The sequence below is a fragment of the Myxine glutinosa genome, chromosome 10 (assembly GCF_964187855.1).
Source record: "Myxine glutinosa chromosome 10, kmMyxGlut1.1, whole genome shotgun sequence".
Lineage (NCBI taxonomy): Eukaryota > Metazoa > Chordata > Myxini > Myxiniformes > Myxinidae > Myxine > Myxine glutinosa.
In genome coordinates this window covers 58,727,587-58,749,353 of record NC_136270.1, presented here as the reverse complement: position 1 = coordinate 58,749,353, position 21,767 = coordinate 58,727,587, and the positions used below count along the sequence as shown (strand labels likewise).

The following is a 21,767-nucleotide window of genomic DNA, read 5'->3' as shown; positions in this document are numbered from 1 at the left end:
TGGAAAGACGTTTTCACAGCTGTTTCAAAGAAGTTTAATTCATATCGCACAAAATCGACACAAAACACGATCGCACAAAAGGTGAAAAAACGCAATCGCTTTTCGCTCTGAATTACGTGGAAACGTGTGACGGAAATCACCATCGCCCAGCATCGAGTGCCAACCAAGATGGCGCCCGGTAGCTGCATCTCCACCTATGTGGTGTGAATGGCAATGGTCATTCTATATATTTTCCGTTCAGTGGTCTGGCAGCGAGGGTGGAACATCACGTGATCGCTCTGAGCGAATCAGCGAGCTGCTCTGGCACAGGCTGAGATTCCGTGTATAATGTTCCTCGCTGAAATGCGCTGAGGTAAATATGAATAAAAAATATGGATCTTGTCAAATATTTTTAGGTAGGCCATGTCCTTCCCAGGCTCAATGGCCATGTCTATGCCAAATATCAACCACATGAGCCTCTCCGTTTAGGAGTCTATCGGTAGCGCACACACACACACACACACACACACACACACACACACACACACACACACACACACACAAACTGTTTTATTTATACAGATTTTGTGGATGTGAGTGAGTGAGTGGGTGAGGGTGTGTGTTTTTGCATGAATTAATTTTTGCATGAGTGTGTGTGTTTTTGTATGTTGAGTGGTGTATGTTGTAAGGGTAGGTGGTTGGTTGGTGATGTGTGTGGATGTGTGTGGATGTGTGTATGGATGATCTGGTGTGTTTTGTTGATGAGTGGTGAAGGATATAAAGTTGGGTGTTTGAGTGTTCCACTATGTTTGTTTGGTGCTGTGGATTCTGGATGTGGAGGTGTTGCTGTTGTAGTCTGCGTTCGCACTGGCTGGGGGTGGGGGTATGTACGCATCCAGGTGTAGTTGCTGCATGTGGATGTGTATGTGCCCCTGCTGGCCCACCTTAGCTGACCGTATCGAGGTTGAAGGGCCGAAACGGGATGATGCTGAGGACCTCGACTGAGGACCCGGTCAGTGCGGCACATCAGTGGATGCACTCTTCCTCTTGCGAGACATGATGATGGCAGTACGGCACACACACACACACTTATAGGCGATGGAGTGTAAGGGATGGTGTCAGCGCGAGGCACAAGGAGCAACTGAGATTTTTGCGACGGTCGTAAGTGCGAGTCGTCGTAAGTCGCCTACGTCGTAAGTCGAGGAGAGTCTGTATTGTTAGTTATGGTGATAGTATATGGGGGATTGTGTAGGGGTGATGTGGGCTGGTCATGAGTATTGTTAGTTATGGTGATAGTAGATGGGGGATTGTGTAGGGGTGATGTGGGCTGGTCGTGAGTATTGTGAGTTACGGTGATAGTAGATGGGGGATTGTGTAGGGGTGGTGTGGGGTGATCGTGAGTATTGTTGGCTACGGTGATGGTTGTAGGTGGATTGTCAGGGGATTGTGAGGGCATGGTGGTGGGGTGGGGAGGATGTGGAAGAGGAGGGTGTAGGATGGTCGTGGGTGTTGTTAGCTAGGGTGACGGTTGAAAAGGGATTGTGAGGGGATGGTGTGGGGTGGTCGTGGGTATTGTTAGCTAGGGTGACGGTTGAAGGGGGATTGTGGGGGGATGGTGTGGGGTGGTCATAGGTATTGTTAGCTAGGGTGACAGTTGAAGAGGGATTGTGAGGGGATGGTGTGGGGTGGTCGTGGGTATTGTTAGCTGGGGTGACGGTTGAAGAGGGATTGTGGGGGGGATGGTGTGGGGTGGTCATGGGTATTGTTAGCTAGGGTGATGATTGAAGGGGGATTGTAGGGGGATGGTGTGGTGTGGGGTGGTTGTGCGTATTGTTAGCTAGGGTGACGGTTGAACAGGGATTGTGAGGGGATGGTGGAAGGGGGGGAGAAGAGGGAGGTGTGGGGTTGTCATGGGTATTGTCATCTAGGGTGATGGTTATATAAAAAAAATAACCACCTTTAGAGGCCATTTTTCCCCGCAAAGCGGGGGTTGGCCTTTTTCGGGAACCGTGGTTGTTGTTGTTTTTCGGTCCCCTATTTGAAGCAATGTTTTACGGCCGGATGCCCTTCCTGACGCCAACCCTTTTTGCCGCCTTTAACGACAAACAGGGAATTACCAGTGAACTGGTACTCAATTAGCCGACCTCGGAAGGATGACAGGCTGATTCAACCCCCCTGGCGTTAATTCAGCGATCGACCGGGATTCGAACCCAGGATCCTTGGATCCTAAGCCGGCACCCTAGCCACTAGCCCAACACCAGGGATGTTTGTTTTTGTTTTTATGGAAAATTGAGATGCCTCAAAAACCAAGAACACCTAAGTTGAACAGAGAGCCAGCAATATCACCAAAGGAAATCATCAAGATTTTCCAAATCAAATCAGTTGTATCAGCAGAAAATATCCTCAATAAGAGATGGCAGAAAATGTGTTGTACGATTGGAACAAGAACGCCCAAAGGGTCGCCTGTAGGGCGGGTACTCTGCTCGTAAGGATAATAACATAACTACCCCAGCTGCTCCCGTACCTCTCACCTGTTCCGGTCTTTTGCTGTGAATCACCTTGAGGAGTACAGCACGAAAAGCTTCGGTTATTGATATTTATGTCGTGTTTGTTTTCTTGCATATTAAAGTTCTGTAGTACCAAACATCTGTTTAGCTGTGAATACTTTTCAGGAAGCACACCTTGAAGATCGATGGGCTGCCAACATATGGTCCACGAGTAAAGTCCCTGACGTGTCGGCCCAGCTGCGACAAGGAAAACCAACTTACAACGCACTGGAATATGGCCTCTGGTCTCACTTAGCATGAGATCTATGGGCTCATGGTGAGAGGAAGACACCTGCTGGGGATCTGAGGGTTGCAGGTGGATACACACGTAGGATAGAAAAAACAACTTTTCCAAAGTGCTGATACCTACTGTCAGATATTGAAAGAGCTTAATTTCAAGGTTGCATGAGACTGCTTGGTTCCCAATAATGTATCTTCTATCACACACCAACTTTCAGTGACAGTAACACACACCAATAACACACATTCAGCCGAAGCGAGTTAAAATGCAGCTGATTGATAAACTGTGCTAAAAGAAAACGTTAAATTCGAAGTGCTGAAGTTTGCATAATTAAATGGGTTTTAAATTATTATTATTCATTTTTTGTTTTCTAAGTCGAGGCTCGTGTAAGAGCTAACCCATAGCACATATAATAGAGTAAGGAGCGGGAGACATGAGGGGGAGAGAGAGGGAAGCACGACAACAGTAGGGAACAGGAACATCGGGAGATCTGTGTAAGGGAGAGGGCTGGGGCAGTTACATGGGATAAACAAGATGGACACTACATGGGATTTCAGGAAAGAAAACGGAATTTGAAGGAGGTGGATCTGGGGTGTATTAACGGGGGTAGAAAAGATCAAGGTTTTGGATTGGGGAAGATAAGAGATGGTGGTGAACAGCTGTTTTGAAGCTCGGCCGGAGAGGAGTGGGATTGAAGATATGATGATGCTGTTAGTCGTCACTTTTGACGAATCTCTTCCCTTTGTTGGTGGGATCACTAAACATGTTACGATGGCTGTACAGGCAAAAATTATGCCGGACGATAATGGAAAAACCAATATCATGATAATGGACCTCATTATCACGATTGTTGCGATAATATCATGATAACAAGTACAGATGCATTCAAAGTCACCGATCCCATGACAAATAAATAAATAACATCCTCCGGTGCGCGGCAATGTCGGGGCTTCTGTTGGACAAATAGGATTTTGTCGGACCACAAACTCGATCATTTGGTGAAGTATCATGAAATTCGGTTTAAAATTGTGACCTGTATGCAAGTATAAGTGAGTGGACAGACAATTACACACACACACACACACACACACACACACACACACACACACACACACACACACACACACACACACACACACAGACAAATAAACACAGACAAACACACAGACACACACAACCACACAAAATCACACACAGACACACACACACAGACACAAACACACACAGACAGACAGACAGACATAGACACACACACAACCACACAGACACACAAAACCACACAGACACACACACAACCACACAAAAGCACACACAGACACACACACAACCACACACAGACAGACAAAGAGACACACACAACCAAACAAAAGCACACACAGACACACACACAACCACACAAACACACACACATCCACGCAAAAGCACACACAAACACAAACAAACACACACAGACACACACAAAAACAGACAGTCATACACAACCACACACACACGCACACACAGACAGACCGGCACAGACACACACACACACAACCACAAACCGGAGTGATCAACATACTTGTCCAAAACAAAATTGCCAAGTAATGAACAGACAAACAGACAGAATAACAAGAACAACCAATATACTTTGAAAAGTCTTTGATGTTGCAAATAAAAAATCAAAGTTGTGTGTTGGCAGCAGAGTTCGTAAATGTATAAATAAATTAATCATTAAATTTTTTGTGTTTGTCATAGTCATGGTATGTATAAATCAATAAATAATTCTAAATTGTGTATTGGTAGCGGAGAAAGTTATGGTGGTAGCGAGATGGTAAAGTGCAAAAACAAAAATAAATAATTTCAAGTTGTGTGTTGGTAGTGAAGGTGAAGCATATATAAATAAATAATGGTTCTCTAAAGCATACACGATCCTGTATGATTCGCTCCTGTAAGAAAAATTAATTCCCAAAATTCCAAATTGGTCTGGATCACAAAATCATTTGACGAACATCATGCCCAAATATAATTGCATAAATGTGCTGGATATGGAAGAAATGCATCTCGTCATTTTCGAGTAGAGACTCCGTCCGGGCAGACAGGACCAAAAATAAAAGGCCCCCGCTGGATGGATGTCTGGTTGTGGGCTACAGCAACAGTTCCAGTTATTACATGTGGTCAGCTGATTATCTGGACATTGGTGTGAAAACCTACCGAGCATTTTGCAAGTGGTTCCTCGGCAAGGATCAAACGACTTAGATATCCTCTGTGCAATACTTAAAACAAAGGTCAAATCACAGGAACCATTGTTGATGATCGTGACCTTCTCCATTTTCGTGTCACCCACTGCCATGATGCCCAAATCGATAACACTGCTTTCTGCCTGTTAAAAGAAAAAGACGTCTCAGGAAAATGCAAGGTTAACCTGATCGCTTGGAATGTTTATTTGCCATACAACAGTGAAGTATTACTCATTGATTGATCAATACTACTTGATCTACTATACTCATTGATTGATCAATACTACTTGATCTACTATACTCATTGATTGATCAATACAACTTGATCTACTATACTCATTGATTGATCAATACAACTTGATCTACTCATTGATTGATCAATACTACTTGATCTACTCATTGATTGATCAATACTACTTGATCTACTCATTGATTGATGAATACAATTTCATCTACTCATTGAATGATCAATACTACTTGATCTACTCATTGATTGATCAATACTACTTGATCCACTGTTACGTGCTCCTCCCCAAACCCCCTGGTCACGGTGTACCTCCGAGCCCCGAGAGGAGTCACGGCAGAAAAATGTGTTATTCTGTATGTCAAAGATCAATGGTGAAGCCACACCAATTGTTACCAACAAACAAATATTGTATTAAGATCACACAAGAATAACAGTACAACAATAATAGTAATCAAAAGTACAATCAATATATATCCTATGATGGTACCATCAGTTTCGTAATATATAACTCACTGTGCTCCAAGTGAGTGAAACAAGAACATTCCCAATGTCTCTTTCCCGGCTTCAAACCAAAGTTGATTCCGGTTTCAAGCCAAAGTCGATCCGCTCCAGCGATCGTCAGAACGATGTCTAATCGAGACCAGAATCCCGTTGGGTTGACCGTTACAGTCACGCGGCCAAAGTTGCGCAAAGGCGCCCTCAAGGCGACTGGGAAATCCAAAGGCGCCCTCCAGGCGACTGGGAAATCACACCCTCAGGTATGGACGTTTCACGGCTCCAAATCGGCGAACCGCTGATTTACCTTCAAAATCCACGTTATACACACCCACACCAGATAAACGTCTGAATGCGGTGAAAATGGTTGAAGCGAAGCAAAGACCTTGCGCACTGCGCAAAGCGCACGAGTCAAAATGGCCGACGGCCGTTCTCAAGGCGTAACGGCAGCCCAACGATTCTCTTCGGAATCGACCGCAAAACCTGACACGCAGGTTGATCTGTCACAGCGATAACAACTCTGTCGCAGGAATCCCTTTCCCGGGAAACCCAAAGTTCACTCGTGACTCTTGCTCGCCAACGTTCACTCCAGACCGCAAAGCAACTATGCTTCTTCTTCGACTCACTCGCTCCGCCTTCTTTTTCTCCTCTTCTCTTCTTCTTCGTCGTCCGGTTCCGGTTTCATTTAAAACTAACTTTTTTACCTTTTGAAAATAGCAATATCTATTTCCCTCAAACGATAACAATAATAGTACATGGAATCAAAAATGTTTACAGTGGATGAAAACCACAACAACGGAAGTGACGAATCCGTAACACTACTCATTGATTGATCAATACTACTTGATCTACTCATTGGTTGATCAATACTACTTGATCTACTCATTAATCATTGAATGATCAATACTACTTGATCTACTCTTTGATTGATCAATACTACTTGATCTACTCATTGATTGATGAATACTACTTGATCTACTTATTTAATGATCAATAATACTTGATCTACTCTTTGATTGATCAATACTACTTGATCTACTCATCGATTGGTGAATACTACTTGATCTACTCTTTGATTGATCAATACTACTTGATCTACTCATTGAATGATCAATACTACTTGATCTACTCATTAATCATTGATTGATCAATACTAATTGACAAACTCATTGATCATTGATCGATCACAACTACTTGATCTACTCATTAATCATTGATTGATCAATACTACTTGATCTACTCATTAATCATTGATTGATCAATACCACTTGATCTACTCATTAATCATTGATTGATAAATACTACTTGATCTACTCTTTGATTGATGAATACTACTTGATCTACTCTTTGATTGATCAATACTCCTTGAGCTACTATTTGATTGATCAATACTAGTTGATCTACCCATTGATTCATCAATACTACTCGATCTACTCTTTGATTGATCAATACTACTTGATCTACTCATTGATCGATCACTACTACTTGATCTACTCATTGAATGATCAATACTACTTGATCTACTCTTTGATTGATCAATACTACTTGATCTACTCATTAATCATTGATTGATCAATACTACTTGATCTACTCATTAATCATTGATTGATCACGCCTTCACGTGACCTATCACGACACACACACACACACACACACACACACACACACACACACACACACACACACACACACACACACACACACACACACACACACACACACACACACACACACACACACACACACACACACACACACACACACACACACACACACACACACACATCAAACCGGCTTATCAAGCATTACGTCATCAGCTTAAACAACAGGTAAACACACTGAGCACTGTTAATTACGAACACCTGTGCAGAATGCTGTGCATCAAAGAAGCAATCAGTTAATTAGTAAAGTGATGCAAACGCAGGTGTTAATAAGTAGGATGATTCATCTCTCAACGTTGTTTATAAATGGCACCCGTATGTGTTTTTTAAATTTATTCTGTCTGATGATGGGCTCGAGTGAGAGCTCGAAACGTCAGACTTTTAAATCTTTCGTTCCACTGATCGATTTTATTTTGCCCTCAAAAAAAAAAAAATATATATATATATATATATACATATATATGTATATATATATATATATATATATATATATATATATATATATATATATATATATATATATATATATATATATATATATATATATATATATATATATATATATATATATATATATATATATACATATATATATATTGTTGCGGATATGGGATTTGCATCCATCCATATCCGCTTGTAAATATTCCCCTATTTCCTCAATACTTCCCAACTCTCCCCAATCCCCCATTCCCTAGTCCCATTTGCTGTAAACAACACTCTGTAGACCCGACCTCCCCCTATTTCCCCCATTAAATGTCGTGCCCAGGTTCACCGCATCTCATGTAAGACAACTATAGGACATCTTGCTAGTTATTCTTAGTCTATGTCAGTTAAGGACTCGTTTCCATTAATTCTGACCCTTCGTTGCACCAGAATGTGATTGTATGGCACCGTTAGGAAGTTTAGGACCTCCCAATACCTCCCCGCAGCTCTTCCTCACGGTTCAGCAACAACAACAACAACAACAGCAACGGCAGCGGCGTGCACAGGGAGTGCGCGTCCTCACTCCGGCTTGGTTGGTAGGGGGTGTTGGGAGGGCACGAGGCCTTCCCAACGAGCCGCCATCGAACATGTGCTCGACGGGGTTACCAAATAGGGGCCCCCTGTCAGCTCCTCGTCAAGGGCGGAGCCCGGTAACCCCCGCACCCAATGGAAGCGGCGGACCGGCCCCAGGGGGGCGGAGCCAACCAGCCGAGGGCGTGTCACTCCCCGCTGAGCATGCGCAGGAAGAGGGAGGTGACGTCAGATGCGCGCTGAGCTTGAAGCAAGAGAGACGTCCCTTCCGAGCGCTGTGACACCTCCCTGCATCTCTTGGACCGTGCTTGATCCTGTCCCCGAGCCAAGGTGCACCTTGTGCTATCAACCTACATGTCCTCCCTGCCATCAATCCCTGTGTAAGTCAGCCTTGTTCCGTTTGTCTGTGGTCTGTCTGGGCTAAGATAAGACTGTAATTAAGTGCCTATCTCTTCTGTGTCTTTACCTCACTACCTTGTAATCTACCCCTTTTCTCCACCACTGTAATTATATCCTCCTCCGGAGGTCTTGAGAACTGTACCCCTTGCGTCGTTTCATCTATCCCAGTCGTTGTGTCCTTTCCATCATTGATTTAGCATAGAGCGATTTGGCCAACGTTTGGGTGGAATCGGGTGAGTTGGTGAAGAATCGGGGGAACTGTTAGGTCGCGGCAATACCACCGCTCGGTAAATAACATCCTAACCGCGTCCGTAACAATATATATATATACATATATATATATATATATATATATATATATATATATATATATATATATATATGTATATATGTATATATGTATATATATATATATGTATATATATATATATATATATATATATATATATATATATATATATATATATATATATATATTGTTACAGACGCGGTTGTGGATGTTGGTTTACCGAGCGGTTTGGTATGACCGCGTCTGCACAGTTTACCCGATTATACTCGAACGTTGGCCGAGTCGCGCTACGCTAAATCAATTGAGGAAAGGACACAACGGCTGGGTTAAAATGACACGACACCAGGGGTACAGTTCTCAAGACCTCCGGAGGAGGTTATAATATTTCGGAACGTTAGATTACAAGGACGAGAGAGACAGCATAGGAAGTTAGGCACTTAAATACGGTCTTATAGTAGCCCCGACAGACGACAGATAAACGGGACAAGACTGACTCACACCGGGATTGATGGCAAGGGAGGGCAGGTAGTCGATGGCTCAAGGTGCACCTTGGCGCAGGGGCAGAATCGACCCGGTCCGGTCCAGAGATGCGGGAGGTCTCTCTCAGCGCTAGAAGGTGACGTTCTTTCTCCAAGCTGGGGGCGCATCTCACGTCACGTCCGGTAAGTGGCTGCGTATATCCGGCGGGGAGTGACACGCCCTCGGCTCGTTAGCTCCGCCCCAGATGGAATCGGCCCGTTGCTTCTTATTGGGTGCGGGGGTTACCGGGCTCCGCCCTTGACGAGGAGCTGACAGCCAGCCCCTTCGTGGTAACCCCGTGGGCGCACATGGCAATGGCGGCTAACCAAGCCGGTGTGAGGACGTACACTCCCCGCGCGCTGTTGTTGTAGTTATTGTTGTTGTTGTTGTTGTTGTTTCATGAGGAAGATGGGAGGAGGTATGGGGAGGTCCTAAACTCACTACTGGTGCCATACAATCACATTCTGGTGCAACGAAGAGTCAGAATTAATGGAAACGAGTCCTTAACTGACATAGACTAAGAATAACTAGCAAGATGTCCGAAAGTTGTCTACGTGAGATGCGGTGGACCTGGGCACGACATTTAATGGGGGAAAAAGGGGAAGGTCGGTTCTACAGAGTGTTATTTACAGGCAATGGGACTAGGGAATGGGGGATTGGGGATAGTTGGGGAGTATTGGGGAAATAGGGGAATATTTACAAGCGGATATGGAGGCCAAATCCCATATCCGCAACATTGCACCCTTCTCTACCCTCGGGGCTTCCCGACCCGATAAATTTTTACCTACTTTAGTGTGGCACTCAGATGTAGTTCCCTCTACTATTAACTCTACCCTGAGTGCGACAGTTTTACAGATGTTCACAAATGAGTAAATATGTCCCCCTGCGACGTTGCACCCTTCTCCTCACAGAAACACACCCACAGGATAACCGAATTGCGGAAAGAATTCTCAAACTAAACATACAGCCGGTAGGGAGCATTATTTACACAAGACTACGCTGATATTTACACTACGATCCAGGACCTGTTTTTGGAGGAACACATGCAGATGTTATGCATAGAGAGAGCACGCATGCCAGCATCGATACACCAACCCACGAGTGCTCTGTGGCCTTACGGCCTTTAATAATGTGCAGAGCACCCCATCCAAGCACCAAAAGCACCACCCCATCACACAGTCAGCACCATCCGGTGCACCAATAAAATGTTTAATAATCATGGTGTGGTGTCGCAGCCGGCCGATGTTCTGCCGCGGGTCTTGCCTTCGTGTGGTGCACTTGGCCTTCTTACTTCTTTCAAAAATAAAGAAAGGCGCCAACCGCGTCCATTTCTTTATTGTGGCCGTCAGGGGGCCAACTATAAGTGGTTCACCTGTATGGCATAGGTGCCACGTTGACCCATAGGTCCATCCACGGGTGGTGCTTGGCCGCAAAAGAACTGCGGTCCATTGTGGGTGGCCACCAAAATTGCGGTCCATATGGTGTATCGATCCAAGCAGCAAGCAGCGAAAGTGCAGGCCCACAACTGCGGAGCCAGCACCTCTCTCTCCTCTCTCTCTGCCCCAAAGCCAGATCCTCGGAGGTGGGAGACAAAAGAAAAGACAAGTGAGTAAGGTGGTAAGGGCGCAAAAGTGCACGCAATGTAAGGTAATGCACACTGGGGGCACATGGGAACCAGGTGAGACAGGTACGTTCCTACCGTACGCCCCCCCCCCCCCCCCCCACCAGGTAACCTACATTGCCCCTCCCTTACCCCTTACTGTATCCACAAAACACAACACTACCCATAAACATCTACTTTACAAATCAACAAACGTCCCTACTGTCTTCCCCGTTCCTCCCATATACCAAATTCGTCTTCTCTCCCTCCTAACCAATCAAATTTGCCATTTTCAACTCAACATCATAATTTGCCATTTCCAATTCATCATCAGTCCCTCCTAGGGAGGGAGAGATGGAATCACCCCAATGTCTCATCCACGTCGTGATGCGTCTCACAAATCCACAGCAATTCTCCTTTCCTGCACACAGAACAAAGAAAACACAGGTGTGGAGTCATCATCATCACCACAGGTAAGTGGCTGCGTATGGTGCGACAGGTTCATCAATCCTAACTATTTCCTAAATGACTTTAACAACTTTACACTACCCGGGGTCTTTCCCCTGCCAAACCATTGGCCCTCTTACACTATGGGTTCTAAAAACCAATTCCCATTGACCAAACTGTGGTGCTTTTCAATTTGGGGTCTCACTCCCCCGATTCATCTCCCGGTGCCTTCGCACAATTTCTGGGCTGTGGCGTGTACCTCTCCCAGCGGGTCTACCCACCTGCACACCTCCACCACTGCAGTTGCCTCCGAGCTTACCTGCTCCTTACCCTAACCTAACTACCTGGGGAAGGCCCTCTGGCGCTCTCCCCACTCGGTGCCCTCTCTGGCACTGGGCTACCCGGGTCCGTCCTCCGGATCCTCGGGCCCCACTGACACTAACGGCTCCCAGAGCCCACCTGCGGCCTCACCTGGCCGACATCCTCACAGTGGTGGAGTGCCCAACCAACTACACACACTAACAGGCTACACGCCCAGCCATTTCCACAACACTAATGCACCCATCCACAATACCATTCTGCAACCGCACCACAAATGCCAATATCCAACCACAATTTACCTATACCCTCTACCTAACACTTACACTACCCGCCCCGGGTACTTGTGAAAGGGGTCCACTCTTCCCCCATCCACACCTTCGCACCATGCACACCACTCCGTACCACTTACTCCAACTTTCCCCACACACCTTTACTTGCACACCTGTGCTCTCACACCTGGTGCCACCTGCACCCTTCTCTCCCCAAGCGCATTCGCGCTGATCCACAACACTCACTACTCATACACTGCTCCACACACCTGTCCAGTTGCACACCTGTGCAATCACACCTGTTCAATTCTCACACACACGGCATCATCTCAGCTAACTACTCCCTTCTGAAACTTGCGCTTCCCAGTCGTCCCTTTAAACTATTGCGCTCCCACGTCATTATCAACCACACTAAACTACCTGCGTCCCCACTACAGGTATCAGTCACTAACTAACCTTAACGTTACCTAATGTCATCTTCTAGGGCCCTATCAATATCCTAACCCACCCGGGCTAGTTTCCACTGCCATCAACCCCATAAGCTATAGCGCATTTGCCCCACCATGGGAAGGGTGGCAGGGATGCCACCCTTACCCACCGGGCCCATCGCTCACTACCAATTTTGCACATCAAATTTCAATAAATCAAAAATTTGCCAATCACTACCCATCATCTGCCAATCATTACTGCCACTCCTTTGCCAATCATCAAATTTTGTTTTTCTCTAATTTTGGGGCCAAAACACTATCCTCATCACACAGTCTACTCGCTAATGCCTCTCGGTGCGCCAATTCCTGTCCAAAGCCCGGCTTCGTAAAGCCAAGCCATGAATGCGGGTTGTTCTGCGCCAGCGGCTGGGTGCGTCCCGCATTCGGTGCAGGGAAGGAGGTTTACCCGGGCCGAGATCCCACGCACCATCTCGGCGTGGAGCCATCCAATGTCCCGATCTCGACCTGCCGGCACGTCTCAACAAAACGTGGTCGCCATGACGACCCTTCCTATCCAGCTGCCCGCTCCGCCTAGTGGAGCACGGACGCGGCCGTTCAAAGCGAGGCCCGGCACGCACCGAGGGCCCGATTCGGCTAAAAGTCGACCTAACCGCTGCTCCGTTTAACGTCGATGCTTCACCTGCATGCTTACACCCCGCAGCCCGTTCCTTGCTCACACATCCAGCCGTCTCCATGCTCCTCGTCGTACCTTTCCTTACACACCCAGGTACTCTCATCCCACTCCTGACACCAAATGTTACAGACGCGGTTGTGGATGTTGGTTTACCGAGCGGTTTGGTATGACCACGTCTGCACAGTTTACCCGATTATACTCGAACGTTGGCCGAGTCGCGCTACGCTAAATCAATTGAGGAAAGGACACAACGGCTGGGTTAAAATGACACGACACCAGGGGTACAGTTCTCAAGACGTCCGGAGGAGGTTATAATATTTCGGAACGTTAGATTACAAGGACGAGAGAGACAGCATAGGAAGGTAGGCACTTAAATACGGTCTTATAGTAGCCCCGACAGACGACAGATAAACGGGACAAGACTGACTCACACCGGGATTGATGGCAAGGGAGGGCAGGTAGTCGATGGCTCAAGGTGCACCTTGGCGCAGGGGCAGAATCGACCCGGTCCGGTCCAGAGATGCGGGAGGTCTCTCTCAGCGCTAGAAGGTGACGTTCTTTCTCCAAGCTGGGGGCGCATCTCACGTCACGTCCGGTAAGTGGCTGCGTATATCCGGCGGGGAGTGACACGCCCTCGGCTCGTTAGCTCCGCCCCAGATGGAATCAGCCCGTTGCTTCTTATTGGGTGCGGGGGTTACCGGGCTCCGCCCTTGACGAGGAGCTGACAGCCAGCCCCTTCGTGGTAACCCCGTGGGCGCACATGGCAATGGCGGCTAACCAAGCCGGTGTGAGGACGTACACTCCCCGCGCGCTGTTGTTGTAGTTATTGTTGTTGTTGTTGTTGTTGTTGTTGTTGTTTCATGAGGAAGATGGGAGGAGGTATGGGGAGGTCCTAAACTCACTACTGGTGCCATACAATCACATTCTGGTGCAACGAAGAGTCAGAATTAATGGAAACGAGTCCTTAACTGACATAGACTAAGAATAACTAGCAAGATGTCCGAAAGTTGTCTACGTGAGATGCGGTGGACCTGGGCACGACATTTAATGGGGGAAAAAGGGGAAGGTCGGTTCTACAGAGTGTTATTTACAGGCAATGGGACTAGGGAATGGGGGATTGGGGATAGTTGGGGAGTATTGGGGAAATAGGGGAATATTTACAAGCGGATATGGAGGCCCCAAATCCCATATCCGCAACAATATATACTGTATATCTATATATAATATATATGTGCAGCGTCTGTCCTGTGTTGTCACTGCACTACTTTCTCAAACTTTTGTGAAATCGTACCAAACTCCTGGTATGCACATATCTCTCCCGTCGGTATGTCCTAAAGGGTTTTATTTGAAAAAATTTCGATTTTTTTTTTTTTTTTTTTGGAATTTTTTGGGGAATTTTTTTTTTTTTTCAACATCAATTGTTTACAAAACGTGATATCACGTATATTACAAATACATTTGAATATTGAATATTTTGAATAATTGTTTGAATTATGATTGGTTTAAACGATGACAAAACGGCAACTCGGGTACAATCATTTATCTATATATCGACACATCTGGGCAGTCTGTGTTGTCACTTAACGACTCCCTCAAACTTTTGTTTCCGTGGTTGTGAAGTGTTTTTAACAACGTTGCGGTGGTTTTGAATCACGTGGTGAGGTATTTTGAATTATGTGGTGGTGAGGTGTTTTTAAATGACGTGGTGGTGAGGTGTTTTTAAATCACATGGTGGTGAGGTGTTTTTAAATCACATGGTGGTGAGGTGTTTTTAAATCACGTGGTGGTGAGGTGTTTTTAATTACGTGGTGGTGAGGTGTTTTTAATTATGTGGTGGTGAGGTGTTTTTAATTACGTGGTGGTGAGGTGTTTTTAATTATGTGGTGGTGAGGTGTTTTTAATTATGTGGTGGTGAGGTGTTTTTAAATCACATGGTGGTGAGGTGTTTTTAATTACGTGGTGGTGAGGTGTTTTTAATTATGTGGTGGTGAGGTGTTTTAAATCACATGGTGGTGAGGTGTTTTTAATTATGTGGTGGTGAGGTGTTTTTAATTATGTGGTGGTGAGGTGTTTTTAATTATGTGGTGGTGAGGTGTTTTGAATTACGTGGTGGTGAGGTATTTATAATTACGTGGTGGTGAGGTGTTTTTAATTATGTGGTGGTGAGGTGTTTTTAATTACTTGGTGGTGAGGTGTTTTCAATTGATGTGGTGGTGAGGTGTTTTTAATTTCGTGGCTGTGAGGTGTTTGTATTACGTGTTTTATGGCTGTGAGGTGTTTTTAATTTTGTGGTGGTGAGGTGTTTTTATTACGTGTTTTATGGCTGTGAGGTGTTTTCAATTACGTGGTGGTGAGGTGTTTTTATTACGTGTTTTATGGCTGTGAGGTGTTTTAAATTACTTGGTGGTGAGGTGTTTTGAATTACTTGGTGGTGAGGTGTTTTGAATTACTTGGTGATGAGGTGTTTTGAATTACTTGGTGGTGAGGTGTTTTGAATTACGTGGTGGTGAGGTGTAATCGTCCCAAACTTCCAATCTGCACCTACCCCTCCCCTTTGTATGTGCTGAGGGGTTATTTCTTGAAAAAAAAAAACATTCAACCTGAATCATCAACCTAAATTGCTTATAAAAATGTAATATCACAAACACAACAAATACATTTGTGCAAAATAATTGTTTGTATTATGATTGGTGTAAATCATGACAACACAGCAACTCAGGTACAGTCATTATTCTCAGCTAAAATAAGCCTGTTCCTCAGTAACGACGCTTGGTGAGGGGAGCGCAGCGAGCCGAGCCAAGCTCGTATATATATATATAATATATGTGTGTATATATATATATATATGTATATATATATATATATATATATATATATATATATATATATATATATATATATATATAGTAACGGATTTGAGAATCCTGCAATTGTTGTAAATATCACCCCCTGTCAATTGTAATGATTCTTGTAAAACCTCCATCAATTTGTGTAAAGATCAAAGGTCGTCCCCTTATTTAATCCATCGCATGCACGTAGAAAATCATATACCCTTCTAAATAGTTATTTCCTTATTATGTGTTCCAGTTTAAAGCTCTGTTGCCCATTAGTTGACACTGCACTGCACCGAATCGAATAAGATAGGATCCCTCCCACACCCCCATGGCCTCCTAAAAAGTGCCAGTACGGCGGCGTTCGCCACTACTGCTTTGGGCGGTTTTCTGCGGGGTTCGCCACCGTTGCATTGGGCTGCTTTCTTCACCCCAAAACTCCATTACGCACGCGGTCAACTCGGGGGAGAAGGGCATGGCCGGCCCATCGTCTTCAGAAGGTGGAGCCAGGAAAGCCCCGAACGACCAACCACAAATCAGTGGGTATGGCTTGGTAGGGCGTGTCATATAACCCGCAGCGCGACGCCCCCACCTCAGATGATTGAGATTCGTAAGGGGCCAGACGAGAGAGAGGGAGGACGAATTGCAAGTTCTGTTGAGGTCGAGTGGAGCGAGCGGCAGGAAGAGGGCCACGGGGATTGCCCGGCCGAGAATTGCGTATGCAACATCCCAACTTTCCCCTGCTATATAATTGTCCGGTCGCGTCCAACGATACGCGGAGCTGTTTGCCGGGTTTTCGCCTCGACCCCAAAAGCGTGGATCGGAGCGCGCACTGGGAGCCGGACCTCGACGCCTACCATCTGCCTGGCCCTTTCTCTGCCTTCCCATGCCAACGATCCCTGGCATCCATCTAACCCCATTCGTGTGAGTGAGTTCGTTCTGTCTGTATTGTCCTGGGTATAAGTTAAGCCTGTATAGATAAGCTAGAATTGCACTGTCTTCTTCTTCTGTAAAATTATTTTCGTATCTTCCCATCTCCTTTGGTTTCTTTGATTGTGTAAATAGTAGTAATAATTTCCTGTTCCTCCTTACTCTGCCTTCTTTTCTTCACATCCGTTCGTCTTTGTGATTTCCATCATTGAGTACCTGTGGCACGATTTGGCCAACGTTTAGGATCGGGTTTAGTACTGCTAATGGTTCGAGCCGCGGGCTGCTAATCCGCTCGGCAAAATAACATCTTGCCTGTGGTTCGAGCAGAAGTTATTCCCTCGTTCCCGGCTGGCGGTAGTAATTAGGTACGTAGCGAACCCCTAGGCCTAACAAACCCTACCTACCGTCGGTCCAGGAAGGACGTTGTAGCTTCAGGATCGGAGACGGCCAGTGCAAATAGAAGGGGGATTAACCCCCCCCCCCCTCCCCGCAAGGGGAGTGCTGTACTCCGTTTCCATAACAATTGGTGTCAGGAGTGGGATTCGGACCTGAAGTGAGCTTAGCGCACTCAAAATTACGAGTGGCCAAAATTTTATTTAACACTCTAAATTTTAAAAATCGTGCCATGGATAATCAAGGCGACCGGATGCCGGTGGGGGTAGAGTTAGAGGGTTTAGAATCGACCCAGGAAATGGAGGAGGAGAGCAATGAGGATGTGGTTGCGGAGGGTTCAAGCGCACAAGATGGCGCCCTCGCGCACGAGGGTTCAGGCGCAGAAGATGGCGCCCTCGCGCACGAGGTTTCGGGCGCACAAAATGGCGGCTCGCACGCGGTTGTGGCAGCCGCGCCCGCGGCGCCGGTGAATTTGAACCTCTTCATGGTGCAAATGGAGGCCCTCATGCTAAAGATGGGTGAGCGATTAGAAAGTAAAATAAGACACCCAAAAGGAAGAAACGAGGGCTCAGGGTGAGCGATTGGGGGGCCAAATTGGAGCAATGAGGGACGAAGCAAGGGGTACTAGTGCCCAAATTGGGGACTTGGGCAATCAAATTGGGAAATTGAGGAATGACATGGGAAGCCAAATCGGGGGGCTAGAAGCCAAATTTGAGGGTTTAGACAGTAAATTTGAGGGTTTAGACAATAAATTTGGGGGTTTAGACAACAAATTTGAGGGGTTAGACAACGGGATGAAAGGGGTGAAGAATGGGTTAACGGGGTTAGAAAACACCATGGAAGGCAAATTGAGGGAAATAAGGGAGCAATCCGCCCGGGAAATTAAACAGATGGGGAATCAGATAGAGGAGGTGAAAATCGGGTTAGAAACCAAATTGGATGCCCAGAGGAATGAGTTAGAGCAGATGAGGGCAGCCTCTACCAAGGAGATGGGAGAGATGGGGGAGGAGATCAGACGAGGTGTGGGCGAAGAGGTCGCGGGGGTACGCGAGGAGGTAAAGCGGGGTGAGGAGCGTATGGAGAAAGAGGTGAGAAATAGTACGGCTAGGTTACAGGGGGGCATAGAAGATCTGACGAGGGGAGTAGAGCAGCTGACGGTGGGACAAAAAGAATTACGGGAGCAAGTGGAGAAGAACACTGCGGTAATCGGGGGGTTAAAGGCGACACAGAAGGAGATAAAAAAGGAACTCGTAACGACAAAGAGGGAATGTCAGATGGTACATGAGGGACTGACAAAGAGGTTGGACGAGGTGACAGAGGCAATGGAGACGAAAGAACGGGAAGTAAGGACGCACATAGAAACGACCAAGGTGGCATTAGAGGAAGAAATTGAGGGGGCGCACCGGGAAATAAAAGAGGTGAAACAAAAATTAGAGGAAGTGGAAGAGGCGGAGGGAAACTAAGAGAGAGATAAAGGAGGAGGTGATGGAATTGGTGCAAGGTCTGTGCTCAAATCGTGATGATGTGCTTACTAACCAAATAAAGAGTTTGCAGGTGGCGGAGGAGGAGCGAAGACGACGTGCTGAGGTGAGTGGCGATATACTCGGAAATGTATATGGTGTGAGGGGAGATTCAGTGGGCTTGGGTGTTGGTGTAGACCCGGGTGTTCGTGAGAGACCAATGGTGAGGTGTATGACTGGTCCGGAGTGTATGGAAAGAGGTGTGCAAGGAGGTCCGAATATGGGGAATGCGGAAGGTATTCGTGAGCCAGCGTGTGCGGCGGTGATCGGGTGTGTGCAAGAATGCACCCCCATGAGTGGTACGGAGTATGTACCGGGAGAGAGTGCGACAGGTGCACGAGAAAGGTGTGGAACGGAGGTGTGTGAGGAAAGAGTGTGCGCCGAGGAGTGAGTGTGCTGTCGAGAGTGAGAGTGAACGCACGACAGAGTGTGGTAGTAAGAGTGACACAGAGTACGAGTGGGTTGTGGCAGGTAAGAAGGAATGCACACCTGGATTGAAAGAATGCACACATGGAATGGTTGAGCGTGTGCGGAAATGTACACCTGAGTTGGTGTTGGCGCAGGTGCGAGAGGGCACATGGAAGCGCGTAATGGGGAGTGTTACAGGGGATGTAACGGAAGAGTGCACACCTGTGGTGAATGTTACGGAGGACGTAACGGGAGAGTGTGCACAAGCTGCACGAGAAAGGTGTGTAACAGAGGAGTGCATGATTACAGAGTGCGCTGTCGAGAGTAAGGGTGAATGCGCGACCGAGTGTGGTGGTGAGAGTGACGAGAGTGACACGGAGCACGAGTTGGTTGTAGCAGGTGAGAGGATGCACACCTGGAATGGTCGAGCGCGTGTGGGAATGCAAACTTGAGGTGGTAGTGAAGCAAGTGATTGGGTGTACAGAAGAGTGCACACCCGTGGTTGTCACAGAGGATGTGACCGAGGAGTGGGCGCGAAGAGGTGTGTTGATGAGGTGTGTGAACGGCGAGTGTGTGCCAAGGTGTGCGGTGGTCAGGTGTGTAACGAAGTCTGTGAGCGGAACAAGAACAAGTGCAATAACGAAGTACGTGGGGTGTATGGGCGGCGTTGGAGCGCCGAGCTCGGTGAGTGTGAAAAGGGTCGCGTATGCGTGTGAGCCTGCAGGTGAAGCATCGACGTTAACCGGGTTAGCAGTTAGATCGACGGTTAGCCGAAGCGAGCCCTCGGTTCGTGCCGGGCTTTGGGTGCAGCGGGAACCAGCGGGGATCGTAACCACGGCGGTTTCGAAAGAAACGCCGTGCGCGATCCACGCCGGGCCTCGCTCTGAACGGTCGCGTCTGTGCTCCGCTAAGCGGAGCGGGCGGGCCGGTTCGAGGACAAGTAGGAAGAGTCGGCACGGCGACCCCTTGTGGTTGCGGCGTTCCGGCCGGCCGAGATTGGGGCATCGAACAGTTCCGTGCCGAGATGGTGCGTGAAATCTCGGCCCAAGTAAGCCTCCTTCCCTGCACCGAATGCCGGACGGACCCAACCGCCGGCAACGAACCACCCGCATTCATTGCTCGGCTTCGCGAAGCCGGGCTTTGAAAATGTAAAGACGCACCGAGGCTCAAGTTAAAGGACATTTGGTAGGGATAGGGAATTTGTGATTGGCAAAATTTTATTGGCAAATGATTGGTAAACTGATTGGCAGAGATTGGCAAATTTTGATTTGCAGGAATTTGATGGCAAAATTGATAATGGGAGATGCCCGATGTGGTGGGATGGCAACTCTGCCATCCCTCACATAGGGGCACATGAGCTATAGTTTTATGGGGTTTATGGCAGTGTAAGCTCACCGAGGGAGGGTTTGGATAATGTATAGGGACCTAGAGATGACCATAGGTAACGATAGATTTGAGTAGCAACATTATACAGGTAGTGGGGACGTAGGTAGATTAGTTTGGATGATAACGATGTGGTACGTGCTTAGTTTAAAGGGAAGACGGGGAGCACCAAGTTAGAAGGAAACCAGGTAGATCAGATGATGCCGTTTGTTTGAGAATCGAAAGTGTATGGAGCAGTGTATGAGTGAGTAATGGTGATTGTGGATTGCATTAAGCGTGGAAGTTTATGGAGCAGTGTATGAGGAACAATTGTGGTTGTGCATTGTATTGAATGAATGGTCCTGGAGGAAGGAGGGTGCAGGTGGCACGAGGTGTGATTGCACAGGTGCGCAAATGCGCAGGTGTGCCAATACAGGTGGGCATGGTTGAATGAAATGAATGGTATGGAATTTATGGAGTATGGAATGGATGGTGTGGAGTGAGTATGGTGGAAACTGTGGAGCGGAGTGGATGGTGTGAAGGTGTGAATGGGGGAAAAGGTGAACCCCTATCACGAATACCCGGGGAGGGTAGTTTAAGAGTTAGGTAGAGGGTATAGCTAAATCGTGGTTGGATATTGGCATCTGTGGTGCGTGTGGAAGAATGGTGTTTGGATGGGTGCATTAGTGACGTGGAAATGGCTGGGCGTGTGGCCTGTTAGTATGTATAGTTAAATGGGCACTCCGCCACTGTGAGGATGTCGGCCAGGTGAGGCCGCAGGTGGGCTCTGGGAGCCGGTAGAGTTGTGGATGGGGCCCGAGGATCCAGAGGACGGACCCGGGTAGCCCAGTGCCAGAGAGGGCACCGAGGGGGTAAGTGTCAGAGAGGGCCTTCCCCAGTTAGATAGGTTAGGTAAGGAGCAGGTAAGCTCGGAGGCAACTGCAGTGGTGGAGGTGTG

General features: G+C 46.9%; 1 protein-coding gene across 5 annotated transcripts in view; it reads right to left on the bottom strand.

Moving 5' to 3' along the window:
* Positions 1 to 21,767, bottom strand: part of CFAP65 (cilia and flagella associated protein 65) — a 245,362-nt gene that overhangs the window by 183,485 nt on the left and 40,110 nt on the right. For all 5 annotated transcript variants that reach the window (XM_078785710.1, XM_078785714.1, XM_068125878.2 and 2 more), the window contains 2 exons: positions 4,957 to 5,125; positions 2,661 to 2,828 (listed from right to left, as the gene is read on the bottom strand). In XM_078785710.1, coding sequence (XP_078641836.1) covers positions 2,661 to 2,828; positions 4,957 to 5,125 — 337 coding nt within the window. The remainder of the gene's footprint in view (positions 1 to 2,660; positions 2,829 to 4,956; positions 5,126 to 21,767) is intronic.